General features: G+C 39.3%; 1 protein-coding gene across 1 annotated transcript in view; it reads left to right on the forward strand.

Moving 5' to 3' along the window:
• The window catches only part of Acbd3 (acyl-CoA binding domain containing 3), a 60738-nt gene that overhangs the window by 35648 nt on the left and 2838 nt on the right, over positions 1–22252 (forward strand). The window contains exons 4-9 of the mRNA XM_010613236.2: positions 3732–3873; positions 5236–5376; positions 7901–8059; positions 9992–10166; positions 15372–15558; positions 17279–17563. Of these exons, the coding sequence (XP_010611538.1) occupies positions 3732–3873; positions 5236–5376; positions 7901–8059; positions 9992–10166; positions 15372–15558; positions 17279–17563 (1089 nt within the window). The remainder of the gene's footprint in view (positions 1–3731; positions 3874–5235; positions 5377–7900; positions 8060–9991; positions 10167–15371; positions 15559–17278; positions 17564–22252) is intronic.

Consider the following 22252-nt stretch of genomic DNA (forward strand, 5'->3'; position numbering starts at 1 on the left):
AAAAAAAAAAAAAAAAGGTAAAAACACTACCCCCGCTATTTCTCAGGTTCACTATAACCTTTTTTCTCGAATTACCAACTGCATATTTTTTTGTTTGTTTGTTATTTTGTTTTTTGAAACAGGGTCTCACTATTGTAGTTGAGACTGACCTGGAACTCACTATGTAGCCCAGGCTGGTCTTGTACTCACAGCGATCCTCCTGCCTCAGTCTCCTCCTGAATGCTGGGATTACAGGTGTGCGCCACCATGCCCGGCTACCAACAGCATAGTTTTATTAATTATGTTTGTTTATTTACTGTGATACTGGGGATTGAAGGCCTTCACATTGAGTTACATCCCCAACCCTTTTTATAAAAGTTTTAATTTTGAGAGAGGGTCTCAAAATTCCCAGGCTGAGCTTGAATTTGTGATTCTTCCCTTAGCATCCCAGAGTTCCGGGATTGCAGGCATGTGCTACCACACCCAGCAGAATATTTCCTTTTATAAGGGTCAACATTAAAATGAAATAAATTTATGCTTTTTTATTAAAAAAAACCTCCTGGATTATAATCTTTTAACTAAAATCTAAAGTCATGCCGGGTATGGTAATATACTTGTAATCCTTGCCCTCTGGGAGGCTGAAGCAGGAGTCACAAGTTTGAGCCTAGCCTGGGCAGTTTTGTAAGACTCTGTCTCAAAGTTAAAAAAAAAGGGCTGTGGATGTAGTTTAGTGTTAAGTCCCTGGATTAAATCCCCACTCCTGCAGTCAGTCAAATCAATCATCAAGCAATCAAATTAAGTAAAAACTAAAATTAATAAAATCTGAAGTTACAGTTGTTTTTCAAGTCGTCATTTGGTAGAAGTGGGGAGTAAGTTGTTTTGGGTTATGTTTTCCTGATAATTACCTGTGACCTAATTATCATAAGAACATTTTTAGTGATTAATATATACAAAGTTAAAGTGGGTGGTGAAGATTAGTGTGGGCACTTTTAAAACGGTAAAGAAGCATTTTGGTAATGTAAGTGTGGATAGTAGCCACCATTGCCTTACATATTTTGATGACCATCATCTTAGAATACAAAGTTCTAGCTAACGAATTTTGTAAGAAAAATCTTGGTGTAGTTTTTTTTTTTTTTTAAAGAAGGATCTATAGGTGTATCCACTCACCCAAAATTTTTTTCACTTTTCTTTTATGGTTCTGAAAATTGAACCCAGGGCCTTGCGCTGTGCCTCTAAGCTACATTCCCGACCCTAATCACCCAAATTTTATTTTATTTTTTTTTTTGTTTGTTTGTTTTTTGAGACAGTGTCTCACAATGTAGTTGAAACTGACCTGAAACTCATTATGTAGCCCAGTCTGGTCTTGAACTCACAGTGATCCTCCTGCCTCAGCCTCCCGAGTGCTGGGATTACAGGCGTACACCACCACACCTGGCTCACCAAATTTTAAAAATTGTATTTTTCTACATTCTCTTTGGATCTCTGGTCACATTGCAAGCATTTTTACATACTTGTAAACATAGTAATTTTTCATCTTATTTTAACTAATGTGTTATAAGTATGATCTCTGAAATGCTTTATAGTTTGCCTTGTAAAAGGACTTGTCACTTAATAGCTGTGTAATCTGTTCAGTGTACTAGCATGATTTAAATGTGTCATTATTGTTGAATAGATTTTCCTTTAAAAAATTTAAAGTAATAGTGAACAGTTATGTTTTCTAGGTTGTATTTTAGAGAGATTTCATTGGGAAGAGAATGAAATAAAGAGCAGTTTTAGGTTTGTGATTTTTATGTCAAAGATAATAAAAGGTTTATTTTATAAACACTAAACCATTTTATTTTTTACTGTATACTGCATTAGAATTTAACAGTATTGGCTTAACCCAAGGAATTGGAATAAATCTACATCATTACCTTTTTTTTCTAGGTAAGAAGTAAAACTAAAATCTTTATTTCAATATAATTTTGCGATAACTTGTTTGCTATATTATGTATCATGATATATATGCCTTAAATATGCACCCAGACACATTTACTGAATTGCCAAGTTATAGGTCTTTTTAAATTTTTTTTGTTTTTGGTACCGGGGATTGAACTCGGGTCCTTGCTCTTGCAAGGCAGGCCACCGAACCGCTGAGCTACTAAATCCCCGGCGCCAAGTTATAGGTCTTTAATTGAGCTCAGTATTTTGTAACTCCATGAGGGTAGGGAATTTCCATCTGTCTACCATAGTGATTTGTGTGTAGGGGCTCAATGAGTATTATTAAATTGAATTAAAAATATTAAATTGAGTTAAACGAATATTAAAAACATTTTATGTAATGTTCATCATCTACTGAAGTAACCTTCTAAGAGTTAGATTTTGTAGTCAGAATGTTGGGAGACTTGGAACTGTGATAATTCCATTCTGAGCACTTAGGGTATTTCTACTTTTTTTTTTTTTTTTTTTTTTTTTTTTCCAGATCAGGACCTTGCACTTGTGAGGCAGGTTTGATGCCACTGAGCTAAACTCCTGGCCCTAAAGAAGTTCTGCTTTTAGTGCTTCATAATTTAGTGATAATGTTTGCTCATTGGCAGAGATGGATGCAAGATCCACAGATTTTTTGGTTGTTTTTATTTTTATTAAATAAATCAAGTTAGTGCCATAGTTTTGTCATGAGTTCGTTATTATTGAAAAAAACTTTTCAGGCACATTTAAATGGGAAACTGACAAAATAGCCTTTCATACATGTTATACATGCTTGTATTAGAAGTGACTAACATAAAAGTATTTGTTTTGCTGTTTTGCGGGGGGTACTGGGGATCAAACTTGGAACCGTGAGCTTGTGAGGTAGACTGCGGCACCACTGAGCTAAATCCTTGGCTTGTTTTGCTTTTTGAGAGAATCACCCCGTGTAGTCCTGGCTGGCCTCAAACTCACAGGGATCCTCCTGCCTTACTTAGTCTCTTGAGTGCTGGGATTACAGGTGTGCGCTTCCCTGCTCAGCTCAAATAGTAAAAAACATTTTTTTAGTTAAAGATGATTGTTGTACATATTTGTCTTATGTGTAGAAGGTGTCAGGTGGTACACTTGTGCTATGTGTGACTGACTGCTGCAGCTTGACAGATGGGTTTTTCTTTTCTTTTTTGAGATAAGGTCTAAATTCCCTGGACTAGGCTCAAAGTTGTGATCTTCTTGCCTTAGCCTCCCAGAGTGCTAGGGTTACAGACAAGCACCATCAAGCCTGGCTTCTCCATGGTGTCCTTAACATGAGTATTGGTAGTTGGCACAGTTTAAAAAAGACTTCATTGTATTAAAAAAGACTTTATTGATTTCTGAGTTAGGCTTTGACTATTAAAGTTTAATAAAGTTGGATGTGGTGGTATGTGCCTGTAATCCCAGCACTTAGTAGAGTGAAAGGCAGTAGGATCACAGTGAATGTAAGGAGAATTTGGGCTACATAGAAAGACTTTTTTGTCTCAAAAAATAGAAAATTAGCAGTTGTAATAGCAATCTCACCAAGGTATAGTGGCACGTAATCCCTTGGGAGGCTGAGGCAGGAAGATTGCTGTGAATTCAAGGCCACCCTGGACTACACATAGGGAGACCCGGTCTCAAAAAAAAAAAAATAAAAGAATTAGCAGTCTCACTATGGTAGCATTTCTGTCCTTAAAGGCAATTTGTGACATGCCTTATACCAAAGCTTCAATGTAGAATGCTGAAAATTATGTATTTTGCCAGTGCTAATTGTTTTCTTTGTATTTCTTTTATAGAAAAAGATGGCAAAGCCTTTCATCCAACTTACGAAGAAAAGTTAAAGCTTGTGGCATTGCATAAGCAAGTTCTTATGGGTCCATATAATCCAGACACTTGTCCTGAGGTTGGATTCTTTGATGTGTTGGGAAATGACAGAAGGTAACATTTTGTTGTGTAGCAAACAAAGGTATCATTGTTGAGAAAGGGCACAATGTAAATAGCTGGCTCCTTAGCTTAGAATAAGAACTGAAATTTTTATTTACTTTTTTTTTTTTTTTTGAGACAGGGTCTCACTTTGTAGTTGAGACTGACCTGAAACTCACCAAATAGCCTACGCTGGTCTCGAACTCACAGCAATCCTCCTGTTTCAGCTTCCCAAGTGCTGAGGTTAAAAGTGTGCACCACCTCGCCTGGCTTTATTTACTTTTTTTTTTTGAGAGAGGGTCTCACTGTGTAGTTCAGCCTCAGTTTGAACTCATTGTGTAGCCCATGCTGGCCTCATGGCAGTCTTTGTTTTTTGTTACCAGGGATTGAATTCAGGACCTTGTGCTTTTAAGGCACGCAGAGGCACAACTCAGCTAAATCTCTGGCCCTGGCAATCTTCTTGCTTCAGCAACACAAATTCTTGGGGTTATAGGTGTGTGTGTCACCATTCCTGGGTCTAAGAACTGGAACATTATTTCTTGCTTGCTTCTGGAGTCTTCACAGATTTATCTGGTTTTGGCTTGAAGAGACACCGGTGGCTAAATATTGCAGGGAGAATATTTATTTACTCATTTGATTATGAACATAGAACAAAAACAGTTTAGTTTACTTTTGTTTTGTTTTGAGACTGGGTCTCACTGTGCATTTCAGGCTGGTCTTGAACTCACTGTATAGCCCAGGCTGGCTTCTAACTCACGGCAGTCCTTCCTTCTCTTGCCTCAGCCTCCTGAGTGCTAGGATTATAGGCATGTGCCACCAAGAAATACAGTATCATTTGATTCTCCTAAAAATATTAAAAACAACCATTTCAAATATGTAATTCCCTTATTGAAATGGATTCCCTTATTAAACATGGAGAATTGTGCCAGAAGAGAATATATTGAATATGTTGTTCAGTTAAAGATAAAATATGATGTAAGGAAAACAATATTAGTACCTTTTTGCTATATGGGAATTACTAGTGATGGAGTTAAATTTTGGATTGTGTGGGACATAATCTTAACTTAGTGTATGTCTCTTGAAACTTGAGCTGGGTATGGTTGTGCACACCTGTAATCTCAGCCCTTGGCTGAGGCAGGATTGCCACAAGTTCAGGGTCAGCCTGGGCTACATAGTGAGTTCAAGACCAGTTTGAAATATATAGAGAAGAACTTTCTCAGGGAAAAAAGAAACTTGGAATTGTGAGTCTTTGGTTTATATTGGAGTCTTTTTTTTCTCTTTGGTTGTAATTGAGGATTGTTTGTATTTAGGTTTATAAATAATGAAGTTCTCATCCTGTTAATAAGAAGAGATAACTTTTCTTATTGCTCCTTACAGGAAAGAGTGGGCAGCCCTGGGAAGCATGTCTAAAGAGGATGCCATGGTACAGTTTGTCAAGCTCTTAAATAGATGTTGCCATCTCTTTTCAACGTATATTGCATCCCACAAAATAGAGAAGGAAGAGCAAGAGAAAAAAAGGTGATGTTTGGGGGCAAAGAGTACTTTTTTTCCCTCAGTGTGGGGGGTTGAACTCAGGACCTAGTGCTTGCCAGTCAGGTGCAGTGCTGCTGAGCTACATCCCTGGTCCCAAGGAGTATTTTTGATGTTTTATGCAGAGTGTCTGTCTGGATTGTATTTTACATTTAATCCTTACTTCTTAGGGCAATTGTTCAGACTTCCTGAGGTGGGCAGGTGTTTGCATTACAAGTTTAAGGGGAGGAGGAGCTGCTGCTTTGACTGTCCCTTTAGGAGGAACCTCCCTTCCACTGCTGCAGTGTTCATTCACTGTATTCATTCTGTTCACACTGTTTCTGAGCAGGCTCCACTTTAACTTGGACTCCCTCTTACTTGTCCGCTGGTCTGACCTGCCCTTTGTGCTGTCAGCCTTTAGCTTCTGGATTATCCCTAATCCATGGCTTTCACTTGTGCTTCAAGGTAGTGCCTTACTGACACACACGTTTTCTCTCCTTGTTAATTACTTTCAGGGTGTTGGGCAGGAGCTACTGAATGTGCTGTTTACCTTTTAAAGATTCCCTGTTGTGGTTGTGAATTAAGATTATGGTTTACAGGGCCCAGGATTTAGCTCAGTGGTTCCACTGCCTGCTTTGTAAGTGCAAGGTCCCAACTTTGATCCCTGGTACCAAAAAAAGAAAAACAAAAGAAAAGAAAATAGCCTGAGAGTGAGGAAGAAGGTAGAAACTACAGAAAATAGATGCAGGAATTATAAAAGCGTGCCTGCTAGCCAGAGGCTTTTACAAATGAAGATAAATGTTACAATACAGTTTTTGTGCTTGTAGTTCTAACCTGAATCAAGGACAGAGCACTGGCTTAAAGCTTACTCCTGTTTAAAAGGATGGTAAGCAACTTAATTATATTTTCAGAAGATATTTATCCAAAGTAACTTTTTAAATCCAGAGGAAAAAATTTGATTCTTAGAAGAATGGAATACACTTGGACTTATGTGCTATAGTTCTTGTGTGGTACTGTTGGGTCCATGAAGTACGCTATAATATCTTTGGACTTATGTATATTTGGACATATATATAATGGCCTTCCTGTATTTCTGTCATCATATAAGCTCTATGTAGAACTCCTTTAAGGCTTTTAAGACTTTCTTATAGGCCCGGGGATTTAGCTCAGTGGTTCTGCCTCCAGACTCGCAAGCAAAAGGACCTGAATTCAACCCCCGGTACAAAAAAAAAAAGTGTCATATCCTGGAACCTAAGCTCTGGCTTGTAGAGCTTCTAGCTCTGTGCTGCTGTGACATGTTAAGATTGGTCACACTGTTGTTGTATTTTGAGCCTTGCCAGTGGCACCAATATGTTAGTCCCTCAGAGGCCTCGAGGGCAGGGGAGTCACGCAGACATTTTTCTTGGTGGGACCTAGAAGTGGTGTCTTCTGGGAGAGTGCTCAGTTTTCCACACCCTGCTCTCCACACTGGGCTTAGACCCCCATAAGGTGTCAGCTCCTAGTGTGAGGGAATCTGTTTTCTTTGGAAAGGGGCTATTTGGGACGGGCAAGAACTAGATAAAGGCAATACTTAGAAGTACAGTTGTTGTTTTTACTTTTGGTACTCAGGATCGAACTCAGGACCTTGGATTTGCGAGGCAAGCACAGTGCCACTGAGCTAAATCCCTAGCCCCTAGTTGTTCTTTTTTTTGAAATTAGAAACTTTAAATTTTTTAAATTTCAGAAGTAGTTTATATAAACAGTATAAATGATTTCCCCATTTCTGGCAAAATACAAAGCATACACTGAAATTTTTCCTTCCCATCTTCTTTTATTTTTGCTCTTCTTTTCATAAATAACTGACAAATTTAGAGTATATCCTTCCAGACCTTTTTCTGTGTATTTTCCTGTGTTTCATCAAATACATCAGCCTTTACATACTAGATCATGTAGTTCTGTCCCTTTTTAACAACTACATAGCATTTTAGGTAGATTTGCATTTTTATACACCTTTCCTGAGTACTTTCCAGCCCTCTGCCAACCCTCAAAGATATAGTGTAAGATGGGCAGTCTCTGTCTCAGCATATACTGTTAGATGTGTGTGTGTGGCGCCTCATGCATGTGAGGAAAGCACTTTACCACTGAGCCACGTCTCCACCCCTAACAGTACTCAGGACTTTGCACTTGCAAGGCAGATGGTGGCACCACTGAGCTAAATCCCCAGCCCTCAGTAGTTATTCTTGATGTGATCTTGTACATTGTGAGATTGACTCCATATGATAAGTTTCTACTAGTGAAGTGTATAATAGTTCAGTTCTTTGACACAACTTCTTGCTGTAGCTCAGACTGGTCTCGAACTCTCCCAATCCTCCTGCTCCAGCCCACTGAGTTCTGGGATTACAGATGAGAGCCTCGGTGCCCAGCTGTGTTTCAAACTCTGGTAGAGATTGCCACATTGTTCTCTAAAATGATTGTTAATTTTCACTGGGAAATGGAAATGATTTTTAAATAAGAGTCGCTGTGTAGAGTTCTTTCTCTGTTCTTTACCTTGTAGGAAGGAGGAAGAAGAGCGAAAGCGAAGGGAAGAAGAAGAAAGAGAACGTCTGCTAAAGGAGGAAGAGAAACGTAGGCGAGAAGAGGAGGAAAGGATTAAGCAGGAGGAAGAAGAGAGGAGACGAATAGAAGAAGAGAGACTTCGGCTGGAGCAGCAAAAGTAAGCTTGTTGTATGGATTACATTTGAAAATGAGAAATGAGCTACTCTACACTGATAATACCTGAGTTTTTATCCTTGTGTGCCTTAGGATATTTCTGTGATTTGTATGACTGGGAGTTAGATGACTATTAACTACTTTTTATTTTTATCAGTGATCTGTTATCAAAGAGGAATGTGTTGAAAGTTTTTGGCATTAATGTGTAAAACCCAGGGACTAGAAGCAGGACCTGGGTTTCTCGGTTGCTCTATCTCTACATCTACATGACCTCTTGTCTTTCCTTCCTAGCTTAGGTCTCGGCTGTGTTCTTCCTGATATCTGCAAAGTGCCATTCTGCTTTGACGTATGCAAACATATCTCAGCTTGGATTTTTTTGTAATTATTTTTCCATGCATCTGATAGAGGCAGGCATAAATCTGAGACCCAGTTAAAAATTCTGAAGACAGAGAATTTAGTTGGTGCAGTCTGTATCAAGTGCCCATCCCTAAGCCCTAATACAGGCTTTGGAGGCTGAAACTGTTGCTTACTCAGTAAGGGCCATGAGAATAATTATCTTAGAAAGGATTTATTCTTCAAAAGGGAGCTGTAGGTGCAAAGAGGAAGTGATTAAGACCCACTCGGTACTTGCGGAAAGAAGGCCTGGAGTTCTAGGATGGTGTGGTATATAGGTTAAACCAGGCAACAGAAGCTAGCCTTAAATGGAAGTCCTTATTCTGCTTTGAAGAGAGGCTATGAACACTGCCCTGTTTTTAAGGTGGGGCACCCTAGCTAGGCCCAGGGTCATGTTCCATTTGTGAATCTGAGCATTTGCTTTGTCATCTGTTTATCTGCAAATTTTTTTTCTTAATAGATGGCTTTGAGATCTTTCTTAAGTGATCACGTAGTTAAGTTATGAAGCATGAAGTTTTTGTTTTGTTTGGGTTGGTTTGGGGGGGTACTGGGGATTGAATTTGGGCCCTTGTGCTTGCGAGGCAGGCAGCAGGACCACTGATCTAAATCCCTGGCCCACCGCATGAGGTTTTAATATGAATGAATTGTAGTAGTGCATAGAAATTGTTGCTTCTGGACCACACCTGCCCAGATACTATTTTCAGTGTTTCCCCTTTAATAAAGGGAGCTTTCAATTAAATGCCGCAACTCTCACATTTTCGCAGGCTTTATTTAACCTTTCCAGGGCCACCTTAATATCTTTAAGCTGTTCTGCCTCTTCCTGTTTTTCATGTATTTAGGTTGGGGAGCCATAGCCAATAATTAAACACCTCGTCTCTGCTACAGATGACAATCCATCATTTTACAGCGTGATGATGAATTAGTAGTCTGTGAGCCAGACCGTCTAGATTTGAATCCTGGCTCTGGCATCTACCTGCACTAGAATCTTGGGCAACTTACTGAACAACCTCATATGATTGTTGTGAGACCCAATTGGGTTAGTACATATATGTGCTTTAGTAGTTATGATGATAGTGATGATGATGTGCTTATTACTTTTCATCCCAAATTTTCCTTGAAAAAGTAAAACATTAAAAGCCATCTGGATATAGTGATACATACCTGTAATCCCAGCACCTTAGAGGCTGAGGCAGTAGGATCAGAAGTTCAAGACCAACCAGGGCCGGGGATTTAGCTCAGTGGCACTGCGCTTGCCTGACAAGTGTAAGATCCTGAGTTCAATTCCTAGTACTGGATTGGGGGGTGGTTCAAGACCAGCCTGGGCTACATAGTGAGACCCTGTCTCAAAAGCAAAAACAAAAACAATTAGAGGTCAGGTTTATTTTCCTAAATCTTTCTTCTAGGCTTGGGACACATGCTGATTGGTATACATTATTAGTTTAGTCTTTTTAACAGTTACATACTATAAAATAATGAGGACATTTAATTTTGTCATGAACAATCTCCTGTAGTCAGACTAGTTTATATTTTTTAATGTTTTTAGGCAGCAGATAATGGCAGCTTTAAACTCCCAGACTGCCGTGCAGTTCCAGCAGTATGCAGCCCAACAGTATCCAGGGAACTACGAACAGCAGCAGATTCTCATCCGCCAGTTGCAAGAGCAGCACTATCAGCAGTATATGCAGCAGTTGTATCAAGTCCAACTTGCACAGCAACAGGTATGATAGACAACCCCAGAATTCAGCCTTAGAGAGGGTTTTTCGTTTCATTGGAACCCATTTTTGTAAACAATTACCAATGAATTTTGTATTAGTTAGCTTTGAACGTATAAAATAACTTCTAGGTGATCTCTTAGGCAGATGTTAGCAGTACTAGAACCGTGAGGACCAGGGTAGCTTTAGTTCAGAGACACCCTTCAGGCAAAGCATTGTCAGTGGGCTGGGCAGCTTTGAGGGAGAACTCTCCTCACCTTAGGCCATAAGCTATTTCTTATAACAGCACATTCATGTCCAACTTCTACCACTAAATACTGTGTTTTGCTTCAAGGTAAGGAAAGGTGACTTAGGTGAAAGAATGTGGGACTAGGAATCTGGTCTGTGAGCCTGTTTTGTACACAGAGAAGGTAGTGATTTTACATGTTTTTTACATCTGTGGAGACAAGAAATACTTCCTTAAATTTAGATGTGCCAAGTGATTCGTTTTCACTTGCAAAATAGTTATCACCTATCAAAAAATTGGAGTGCAGAAGTGTTACAGTTCTTGTTATGTGAAGTAATCTGTGTTATTTTCCCTGAGATCTTTAAATTCCTTGAAGATATATCAATGAGAAGTTAGAAGCTCTGCATCTTTTGTATAATCCACAAGAGGAGGGAAAGAACACCAAACCAGAGTTCATTCAAGATCTTTTGAGGGATTCTTTTGTGTCTTGTATAGCCTGTTTCTACGTCAGTATACTACTTCCCTTTTTTGTTTTTAATAGTCATCGAGATAATTTTTCACTAGTATAGCTTGTATAAATTGTCTTCATAGGTTATCACTTAATGAGGAGAAAATCAGTCTAATAGGGCAAATTCAAGATCTTTGAAGTGGTATTGGAAAGTCACAATTGAGATTGGAATGATCAAACTGAATATATTAAATCCTTCGGTTGTCACTGTGGGAAGATATTTTTGTTGTTCCTCAGACACAGGACTAATGTGTAGAATATATAAAGAACTCAAAAAATCAGAGCCCCCCCCCAAATTTAAAGACCCAGTCCAAAAATAGGCATCTGAAATAAATGCACTTTTCAAACAAAGTAGAAATGGCAAATAAATATATTTTTAAAGATTCAGTGTCACTAGTCTTTTGATAGATGCAAGTTAAAACAACACTGAGATTCCATCTCCAGAAACTATGGCTGTTATCAAGAAATCAATCAATAACAAATGCTGAGGGGCTGTGGGGGAAAAGGAACCCTGGTGGGAATATAGATTGGTGCAATCATTGTGGAGATTGCTCAAAAAACTAAAGCTAGAAGTTCCATTTGACCCAGCTATTCCCCTTCTTGGTATCATCTTGAAATAATTAAAAGCATCATATCACAATGATAAATGCACACCCATGTTTATGTTGGCACAGTTTGTAATAACTACATCTTGGAAGCAGCCCAGATACCCATCAGCTGATTAATGTATAAAGAAAATGTGTTGGGTTTTTTTGTTTTGTTTTGTTTTGGTACCAGGGATTGAACCCGGGTTCTTGCACCTATGGAGCAGGTGGCAGAACCACTGAGCTAAATCCCCGGCCCAGTGTGGTTTTTTTATACAGTGAAGTACTAGGCCATAAAGGAGAATAAGGCTTGAGACATTTCTAGCTAAATCGATGGACCTTGAGACCATACTCAAGTGAAATAACTCGGACACATTATGTTAAATACCACATTGTTTCTCTGGTGTGAGAAACCAAAAGTAGAAATAAGGACCAAAATGAATTATAGATATTGGGAAATGGGAAGAAAATGTTCAAATGAGAAGGGGAACAAGGGGGTAGGGAGAGAGGAAAGAAGGGACAAGAAACAAAAAGAAGGAAAAAATGGAAACAAAGCTTTTATAAATAAGGAGGGGAAGAGGAGTTGAAGGGAAGGCAGGGGAGGGGAAATGGGAAAAAAGAAGCAAGATGTATCATGGACAGGTACAAATTCCCTATGATAAATGTTATTATGTATATCTAAAATGTACTAATAAATGTTTTGCTTCATAAAACAATAGTCTGTTGGTTTAGTCTGGGAATAGGTATAGTAGACAACCCAGGAATTCAGCCTTAGAGACAGGTTTTCGTTCATTGCAACCTAAGTTTTGTAACAGTTTCCAATGAATTTTGCACGAGGGTATGAAACAAAGGGACCTTCACCCCTATAAATACTAATTTTTATAAACTTGAGTAGTATTACAAACTTTTTATAAACTTGAGCAATATTACAAAATGGGAGCACTTATTAATTTGGGGATATAAATTGGGATTGATTTGGTGGTGCGTGAATTGGGTGTTTGTCGTATTGTTCTTATACCTGTCTGTGTTTTTTTAAACTTCCCAAAGTATAGAAAAGAGAGTATTTAAATGAATAATTATAGTCTGTTTTGTGTAATAGATACATATTAATGGCAGTGGGATCCCAGAGAAGAGATTTTGTTCATTCTGCTATAATTTCAGGAAAGGGTTTGTGGAGAGGAACCATTTGAGCTGCATTGATCATCAGCAAAAATGTTTTTTTGTTTTTGTTTTTTTTCCCCTTTCCTATCATTCAATGTTCTGAGCATACTCACTTGTATTAGTTTTATGTACTTTTTCCTGGTAGTTGGTACTCTTTCTGTAAAACTAACAAGAAAATTATTTAAAATCTAGCCCTTATGTTATTATCCTGTTGCTCTTCCTTTAAGTAATTGGCTTGTAAATGATGTATCTTATGAAACCTATTCATAGTCACCAAAATGCATCATCTTTAAACTGTGTGTTATAAGATGCGCCAACAGTTTCACTCTTTTTAAATGTCTTTTTTTTTTTAAGAAAAACAACAGTGAGCATATGTGACTTAGTGTTTCAGTTGAAAAAATTACATGCCTATGTACTCATCAGTGGTAAAATGGATAAATTTTACATTTTCACTGCAGAGTATGTTAGAGCAGTGCAAACAAGTACAATTGCTTGTGATCCTACAGATGAATTGTAACAAAAATAAATGTTGAGTGAAATGCAGATATAAAAAGCGTATCTTATGCATACATCAATTTATATAAAATTGGAACACAGTAAGGCCTGTCTGTATTCTAAGTCAGACTGTTACATTTGGGGGGAAAGGAGGTGTCTGGAAAGTGGTACTGGGTGTTGGTTACATGGATATGTGTTCGATTTGTGAAAATTGATCAAGCTGTATGATTTGTGCACGTTTCTATATGTATAATTCAAAGTTCTTCCAGAGGTTATTCAGTTTAGGTGCTTTTTTTTTTGCATTTTAAGTAGTATTAATGTCTATTTATTTTAATTTAAAAGAGGAAAGTCCCAAAATACTAGTCCCTTGGGTTAAAGGTAGTTTTACTGTTCCATTTGACTCAGACACCATTTTGATTTAATATTTGTGATTTTGTTTGTTTGTGTTTTTGGCGGTGGTGGTGGTGGTACTAGGGGATTTAGCCCCAGGGGTGTTATACCATTTAGCTACATCCCCAGCTGTTTTTAAATTTTTTTATGTTGAGACAGTCTTACTGAGTGACTAAGTTGCCCAAGTAAGACTCAAAACTTCAATTCTCTTGGCTTAGCTGGGACTGGACTACAGGTGTGTGCCACCATACCCAGCCTGAATACATGCTACACCCCGCTTATATACACATTTTAATCCTGGTTTTATACAGTGTCAGCTGTGTTTTATAAGCCTATTTAGTTCTTATATCAATTTTTTAAACATAATTAATACAGTGGACCTTTGACTTAATGAACTCGATCCATTCCCAAGGGCTGGTTGTAACTCAAGTTGATTGTAAGTCAGTACAGCTGAGATCTGTATGTTTACCGGGGTATGAGCTGTCGATAACAAGAGGCAGAATCAGGTTCATTAACCTAATTAACTCAAGTTGTTCATATGTATGTCAGGCCGGTTTAAACTTTTTCTTTTTTAGACAGGGTCTCACTGTATAGTTCAGGCTGGCCTTGAATTCACTGTATATTCCAGGCTGGCCTTGAACCCATGGTGATCCTCCTGCCTCAGCTTTCTGAGTACTGAGATGACAGATGTGCACTGCCCTGCCCAGCTAGGCTGGTAGTAACTTGAAGTTCCACTGTAGTTTTAAATTCAGTTGTGGCCTAGGGGTTTAGCTCAGTGACATCACCATTTAGGCTAATATGAAATCCTGGGTTCTATCATGGCACCACAAAAATAAATTAAATTTAATTCTAATTATATTTTTGTCTGTATAAGATTTTTTTTTTTTTTCCGCAGTGCTGAGGATTGGACCCAGGGCCTCATACACACTAGGCATGTGCTTTACTGCTGAGCGATGGCCCCAGTCCTTCACCTATGATTTATTGATTACTTGTAGGGTCTGTGTCAGATTTGACCAGTTATAGCTTCTGTTTTGTGAATGTTTTTTTCTGTGATCCTTTGTTTATACAAAGTTTCTATAATTTTCCTAGATCAAATTTTATGCAATTGAATTTTTAAAATGTAATTGAATTTTACCACTGAGCTATATCTTTCATCTATGATTTATTGATAAGGGTCTGTGTCAAGTTTTACCAATTATAGCTTCTGTTTTGTGAATTTTTTTTCTGTGACTGTTTGTTGATACAAAGTTTCGTAATTTTCCTAATTCAAGTTTTATGCAATTGAATTTTATCAAGAAAACTTTCTTCCATTAACTTTAAGAAAACATGTTATTCTATTCAGATTTTGCCATAAATTCTGATTATTTCTATCTACTGTACTTTTTCCTGGTTAGTTTTCCTAGTGATTCTCAGATCACGGGAATGATCTCGTGTTGTTGTTGTTGGATTGAGCCCAGGGCTTTCACATTGGCTACATCCCCAGCTTCTTTTTCTTCCTTCTTCCTCCTCTTCCAACCCTCACCCCTCCGTCTTCCTCCTCCTTGTTTCTCTGGCTAGTGCTCAAACTTGTTTGCCGCCTGCTTCAGCCTCCTAAAGTGCTGGGTTTATTGGTGTCATCACCATCCCAGCTTCAGTTAGTTTTTTTTGTCCACATTAATTTTTATCATTTTAACTAATAATGGTATTCATTATAAATACAGTAAAAACTGATCAATATTTATTAGTAATTCTTGGAGCAGAAAGCTTTGGTAGGACAAAAGCATGGGGTCAGAATGCACTCCAAGGCAAGTGTCTCATTTGTTATGTTAGCCTTCCTGGTCAGTGTGTCTTTACTTCTTGACTTATAGGCAGCATTGCAGAAACAACAGGATGTAGCAGTGGCTGGAGCTTCTTTGTCCGCTTCATCAAAAGTGAATGCAACTGTCCCAAGTGATATGATGTCAGTTAACGGACAGGCTAAAACCCACACCGACAACTCTGAAAAAGAACTTGAGCCAGAAGCTGCAGAAGAAGTCCTGGAGAATGGACCAAAAGGTGTGACTTGGCATATGTGTTCAGTCTTTCAAATGTTACAGTTCAGACCCCATGAAAAGCAAATGTCAGGAGCTTTTGTGACTAGCTTGTGAGAGCAATTACATATTTGAGAGTGAGGACACTTTTTTACTTTTTTGAGTTTGAATCCGATGCTGTGGTGACCCTTAGAATAGTGTAGAAGAACAAATCTGAGTCTTTTGGGCACTCTTATGACAAAAAATATCTTTTTTTGGGTTTTTTTGAGACAGGGTCTCACTATGTAGTTGAGACTGACTTGGAACTCACTATGTAGCCCAGGCTGGTCTCAAACTTTCAGCGATCCTCCTGTGTCAGCCTCCCGAGTGCTGGGATTACAGGTGTATGCCACCATGCCTGGCTGACAAAAAGTATCTTTTATCTCTTTCTTTCTCTCTTAATCATTTACAGTGGTACCTTGGTTCACGAACTTAATTCTTACCGTGATTGTGGTCCCAAACCGAATTGGATGAGAACCAAATCAGATTTCCCCATAAGATTGAACCCAGCCATTGAATTTGATTTAGCTCTTGACCAAATTGGTTTGTGACCAGAACCATGCAGAATTCAGTTTGTGAATTGAGGTACTACTGTATTTAATACTGTATAACATTGCACTCAATTTAGCAATTTAAAAGAATAATAAACATTTTTTATGTAACCCAGTTTCTGTTGGTCAGGAGTTCAGAACAGCTAAGCTGAATGATGCTGGCTAGGATCTGTCATGAGGCTGAAGTCCAGATGTTGGCTGGGGCTGTGATCATATGAAAGTTTGATTGGGACTACAGGACTTACTTTCAAAGTGGTTCTGTCACCTGGCTCTCAAGTTGGTGCCTCTCCATGGGACTGTGTAAGTCTCAACACATAGTGGCTGGCATCCCTGAAAACACATTGTCCAAAGAGAATAAGGCAAAAATGGCAGTGTTTATAGCCCCTGACTTTAGAAGTGATCTTTAGCAATTTCCACCATATTCTAAGCCAGGCTGGGTGTTGTGAAGAGCCAAACATGAGGATTTATGGGCCCATCCTGGAGGCTGGCTACCTAATATACCTTCACGGTATACTTTTTGTTTTGTTTTGTTTTGGCTTTTTGAGACAGGGTCTCACTATGTAGTTGAGACTGACCTGGAACTTACTTTGTAGCTCAGGCTGGTCTCGAACTCACAGTGATCCTCCTGCCTCAGCCTCCTGAGTGCTGGGATTACAGGCATGCGCCACCACGCCTGGCCCACAATATACTTTTTGACACTGAAGTATCATGTTGCCCCAATAACTAAGCATTTCCAAAGCTCTGCTGGCTTTCCATGGGCAGTTCATTCATTGATTCAGCATTTGCTTGAAGGTTTTCTTAGCACAGGGAATATAGAAGAGTAGTGCACATAAGATGAAGTTGTTGCTGTATTAAGTAGTATGATGGAGAGAGGGGACATGTAATTATAGTGTGAGATCATGTAACGTGTGGAGTGTTACCTCAGAGAAGTCAAAGCTTTCGTGAGGAAGGGGACACTTGAACTAAGAGAGCTGAAGCAAGAGTAGGAGTGAAGAGGGAAGAGTGGCACATTTCAGTGACAGTGGTCAGGGATGGTGGTATGACTCAGTAGAGATTTTTGCCTGAATGCACTGGGCAGGTGGCTTATGCAAATGTTGTTGACTCCAGGGTGGAGGCTTCTTCTCTTTAACTTTTGTAATTTCTGTTTGCCTTTAGAATCTCTTCCAGTAATTGCAGCTCCATCCATGTGGACTCGTCCGCAGATCAAAGACTTTAAAGAGAAGATTCGACAGGATGCAGATTCTGTGATTACAGTGGGCCGAGGAGAAGTGGTCACTGTTCGAGTCCCCACCCATGAAGAAGGATCTTACCTGTTTTGGGAATTTGCCACAGACAATTATGACATTGGGTTTGGGGTGTACTTTGAATGGACAGATTCTCCAAACACTGCTGTCAGTGTGCATGTCAGCGAGTCCAGTGATGACGATGAGGAGGAAGAAGGTAGAGCCATTGGTTTATGTTCAGGAGCTTTTGGGTTATATGTTGACAAAAATGGTACACAGTTCAGATGTCAGCCAGCTATACATTCCCTGATTCACACTTCATGGGCAGGGAACAGTCTTTTCATTAGGCACCTGTCTTAGTTACCCTCTTGTTGCTGGAGCAAAATATCTAACACCTGCAAGTTAAAGGAGAGTCTTACATTAGTTAACAGTTTGTAGGGGTTTCAGTCAATTGTCATCTGGCTCCAAGTCAGGGAGGCATTGCAGATGGATTTGGCAGAGAAGAAACAGTCTGTGGCAAGACAGGCAGGAAGAAGTCAGAGCTCAAGGAAGGAAGAAAGGAACTACGATCTTCCACTGCATGCCCACAGTGACCCACCTTTTTCCACCAGATTTCACCTCCCAACATTGCACCCTGTTGTGAACTTATCAGTATCACACACCCATGATCTAGTCACCTCCCAAAAGCTCCACCTAGAGTACATGAGGCTTTGAAAGGACTTGAAGATATGAATCATGATAGCAACTTTGGCTGAAAAGGCTGAGTGTGGCCAACCACCTTAGGGGATCAGGGTCTGTTTGGCAGTTTACTATTTCACTGCCTTCTTTTTTTGTCACTGATTGGTTGACTTTTGGTTTTGGTTTTCATTTTTGGTTTTTTGAGAGAAAGTCTTGTAATTTATGAAGTTACTATGTACTTCCTTAGTGCTAGAATTACAGGTGTGTGGGACCACACCTATTCTGTTTACTGCTTTCAGAATATTGTTCTACTTCCAACCTTACATATTGAAAGGTCAGCTATGTAGGATCATTCTGGAAAAAATTGTTTTGTTGACACAGGCTCACTGTATTGCCTAGGCTGGTCTTAAACTCCTGGGCTGAAGCAGTCCTCCTGTCTCAGCCTTCTGAATAGCTGGGACTATAGGGACACACTGCCATGCCCTGCTTTAAAAATTTTTAAAGGCACAAGTGAGAATTTCTGTCAACCCTGTACTTTACTTAAATTTATGTTTCTGATAATAGTTGTTCTTTTAAATTTTGTTCCAGGAATCGAACTCAGGGCCTTGTCTTGCCTGGCAGGTGCTGTGCTGCTAGCTACATCCTCAGCTCCTACTGATAATAGTTTTTTAGGTCATTATTCTAAAACTTTAATGTAAATTCAAAAACTCACTAGAACATCCTATCTAAAAATGTTCGGTTATGCCTCCCTAGTTTAATTTTTATATAAATGTCAAAATCAGGTGTTTTTAAGAAGAGTCTGAACTATTTTGTCTAGGAAGTAGGTTATAAAATGTGTTGCTTAGTGAGAAAATGTTCCTTGATTCTGTGGGTGACAAAAGTGAGGATTTGGGGTTTGTGTCCATGTCTGATAAGCACTCACTAGGAAGTAGTGTGGAAGGAGGAGGGTCTAGTCCCAGAATAGGGAAGCACCATGTCTTATTCCTTGGGACTAAGTGGCCTTTTAGATGACTTGATTACAGTGCTTGTTCTTGAATAGGGCTAGGGTAAATTTTTTTTTTTTGGTACCAGGGATCGAACTTGGGTCCTTGTGCTTGTGTGGCAGGCGGCCGAACCACTGAGCTAAATCCTGGCAAGGGGCTAGTGTAAATTTAAAGAGAGATACTTTTTCCTTTTTGTTTTTTTGAGACAGGGTCTCTCTATGTAATGCAGGCTGGCAGTGAACTCATTATGTAGCCAGGCTGACCTCAAACTCATAGGGATCCTCCTGCGTTCACCTCTCAAGTGGTGGAATTACGGGCATGCACCACCACGCCCAGCTAAAGAGCTGTTCTTGAAAATGCATGAATGGGAATAAAAGTTAATTCAGCTCTGGAGGTTGGCAGGTGTTGCATTGTATTACCACAGCATGCCAGTCTGGGGCCCCTGGGTCATGTATGGAAACACATACAGCAGGCACACCATAATCATTTTCCTCAAGTGTAAAAATTCAGTTTAATGTTGAATATTTATTTGTTTAGAGATAGAGTCATGATGTATAGTCTAGGCTGGTCTTGAACTCCTCAGCCTCCTGCTTGAGCTTTCTGAGTGCCACCATGCCCGCCTTAATATTTAATGCTAATCAGTCAGTTTTTCAACTTCAGAGACAGTTTTCATACTGTCCCATTATCTTTATGAACTGTCAGTGTCCCAGAACCTCCAGTACAATTCCATGCTCACTCTTACCCAGAAGGAGATGGGAAGACCTTCTTGACAGGTCCACATTTAAGCTGATAAATTCAGAAGCATGCACTGCCTTGTGTTACATGGCATTTTGTTAACAGCAATTTTTACTCCTAAGTACTATCAGCAAGGACAAACATTGCCTACAAATTCTACCAACAGAAAAGGAAAAATAGAAAAGTGAAAGAAAAAAAGAAAGAGGTGAGGGGGCCCTCAGTCAAATGGCTGGCCAGGTGCCATTCAGCAACGTATTCTGTGTGGGGAGTTACTTATAAAGAGCTTTGTAAATAGTGTACAAGACTTTCTAGGCTAGGAGTGTTAGTTTAATGGTAGAACTTATGCTTTTGGATATGCAAAAAGTTCCATCCCCAGTACCACAAAACAAAAAACAAATAACAGGCACAGCAACACACACCTGTTTCAGCTACTGAGGAGGCTGAGGCAGGAGGATCACAAGTTTGAGGTCAGCCTGGACAACTTAACAAAACTCTGTCTCAAAATAAAAATTAAAAAAGGGTTGGTGATATAGCTCTGGGTTCAGTCCTCAGTACTGGGGGAAAACATACCCCCACAAAAAATCAAATGTACAAAAAATGCTCTGTTCAGAGGTCAGTTGAGGTAGTATATCACTCCTGCCTTGCCTGCAGGAGATCTTCTTAAAGAAGGTTGCATCCTACTCCCTAGTCCAGCCCTCAGCTGATGACATTTTTTGGGTTATTGGTACTGGTAAGGTGCTACAAAAATGGTTGAGGTGGGTTTTTAAAGGTGAGAACCTTAATGCCTTGACCTTAACTCTAATGTCCTATGCCCCTCCCAGGAAAAATGACATGACCCACCATTATGCCATTCCTAATTCTAATGACTTGCAACTAAAGCTAATCACTTAAACCTCTGTTAACAGGAACAGAGCAAGCTGGTTGCTTCCAAGCATTGTTCCTCTAAGGAGTGAATGTAACTATCTTAACAGAAGTTGTAGCTCCCAAATCTTGTTCATAAGTTTGGGGCATTTGTTCTTCTGCCCTAGGAGGCTACTCTGGATAATGTGCATTTTATGGGGCATCCCTGTGGCTTAGTTTCAGCTAGGAAAGTCCAGAGTTTTTTGGTTTTGTTTTGTTTTTATGGTATTGGAGCTTGAACCCAGGGCCTTGACACTGAGCTGTATCCTTAGTCCTTTTTTATTATTTTGAGATAGAATCTTGCTAAGTCATTAAATTGCCTAAGTTGGGCTCAAACTTAGATCCTTCTGCCTCAGTCTCTCAGAATGCCAGGATTACAGATGTACACTACCATGCCAAGCCAGAGTATAGGCTTTTGTCCATTGGTTGGTTGCCTTAGCATTTCACCATTTTGTTTTCTCTCAAAAAGTATGGATGGGGGCTGGGGATTTAATTCATTGGTTTTGCCGCCTGCCTTGCAAGAGCAAGGTCCTGAGTTCGATTCCCCCCCCCCACAAAAAAGCATGGATGTGACCCATTCTCCTGTTGAGAGTCTCCACTTTGTTTGGAGGTCCTAAGTCTTTGTTTAAACTGATAAAAGGTGCAGTGCTCATCTACTCCAGTAATCTTTATTGAGTAAAATTGGATCTTGAATTAACATGTTTGTGACAGGGCCATAATTCATATATCTGGCTACTTGGTGGCTCTGAACTGCTGGTGGTACCTGCATGGTTGTTCTGTTAGGCACATGTTAGTTCTGTTGGTTGTTGGAAGCCGCTTGATGGGACAGTCATACTTATACGGGTCAAGCTGGTAGGAATGTGTTGATGGCTATAGGCAGTAATGTACTATTTGGTTGACTCTGTTTTTCTCATTTATACACGAACGAGGTTTAATTGTAGGTGTTACTACTGTAAAGCAATCTGATTTGGGCCTACTTTATAGAGTGTCGTCTACTTTTTTAAAAAATAAACTTCTTAGAATAATTTTACAATTGTAGAAAAGTTAAAGATGGTACAAAGAGTTTTCCCTGTTAATTTATCATATATTATGGTACATTTGTCTTAACATTTGTCAATATTGAAAATTAATTAATTAATTAATTAATTTTGGTGTTTTGAGACAGGGTCTCACTATGTAGTGAGACTGACCTGGAACTCACTGTGTAGCCCAGGCTGGTCTCGAACTCACAGTGATCCTCCTGCCTCAGCCTACTGAGTGCTGGGATTACAGGTGTGCGCCCACGCCCAGCTCTGAAAATTATTATTGTCCAAAGTCTGTATTTAGGTTTCTTTAGTTTTTACCTATGTTCCAGGATACAATGCAGGATGCCACGTTGTAGTTACTCTTACTCCCTTCACTTTGTTTAGGTGTGAGAGCCTCTGAAACTTTCTTTGCTTTGAGTTCATGATAGTGTTCATTGATAAGCATCACCCACTTAACTCATGTCCCTGAAACTCAGTCAGAGATGTTATAAACCTGAGTCATTTATTTTCTATGTGGAATATTTCCTTCTCCTATTTTACTTGAGGCAGTTCATGTTTAATACATTAAACTGAGACTTTAGCTGG

The sequence above is a fragment of the Fukomys damarensis genome, unplaced genomic scaffold (genome assembly GCF_012274545.1).
Source record: "Fukomys damarensis isolate Sample0158 unplaced genomic scaffold, DMR_v1.0_HiC HiC_scaffold_11, whole genome shotgun sequence".
NCBI classification, from domain to species: Eukaryota; Metazoa; Chordata; class Mammalia; order Rodentia; family Bathyergidae; genus Fukomys; species Fukomys damarensis.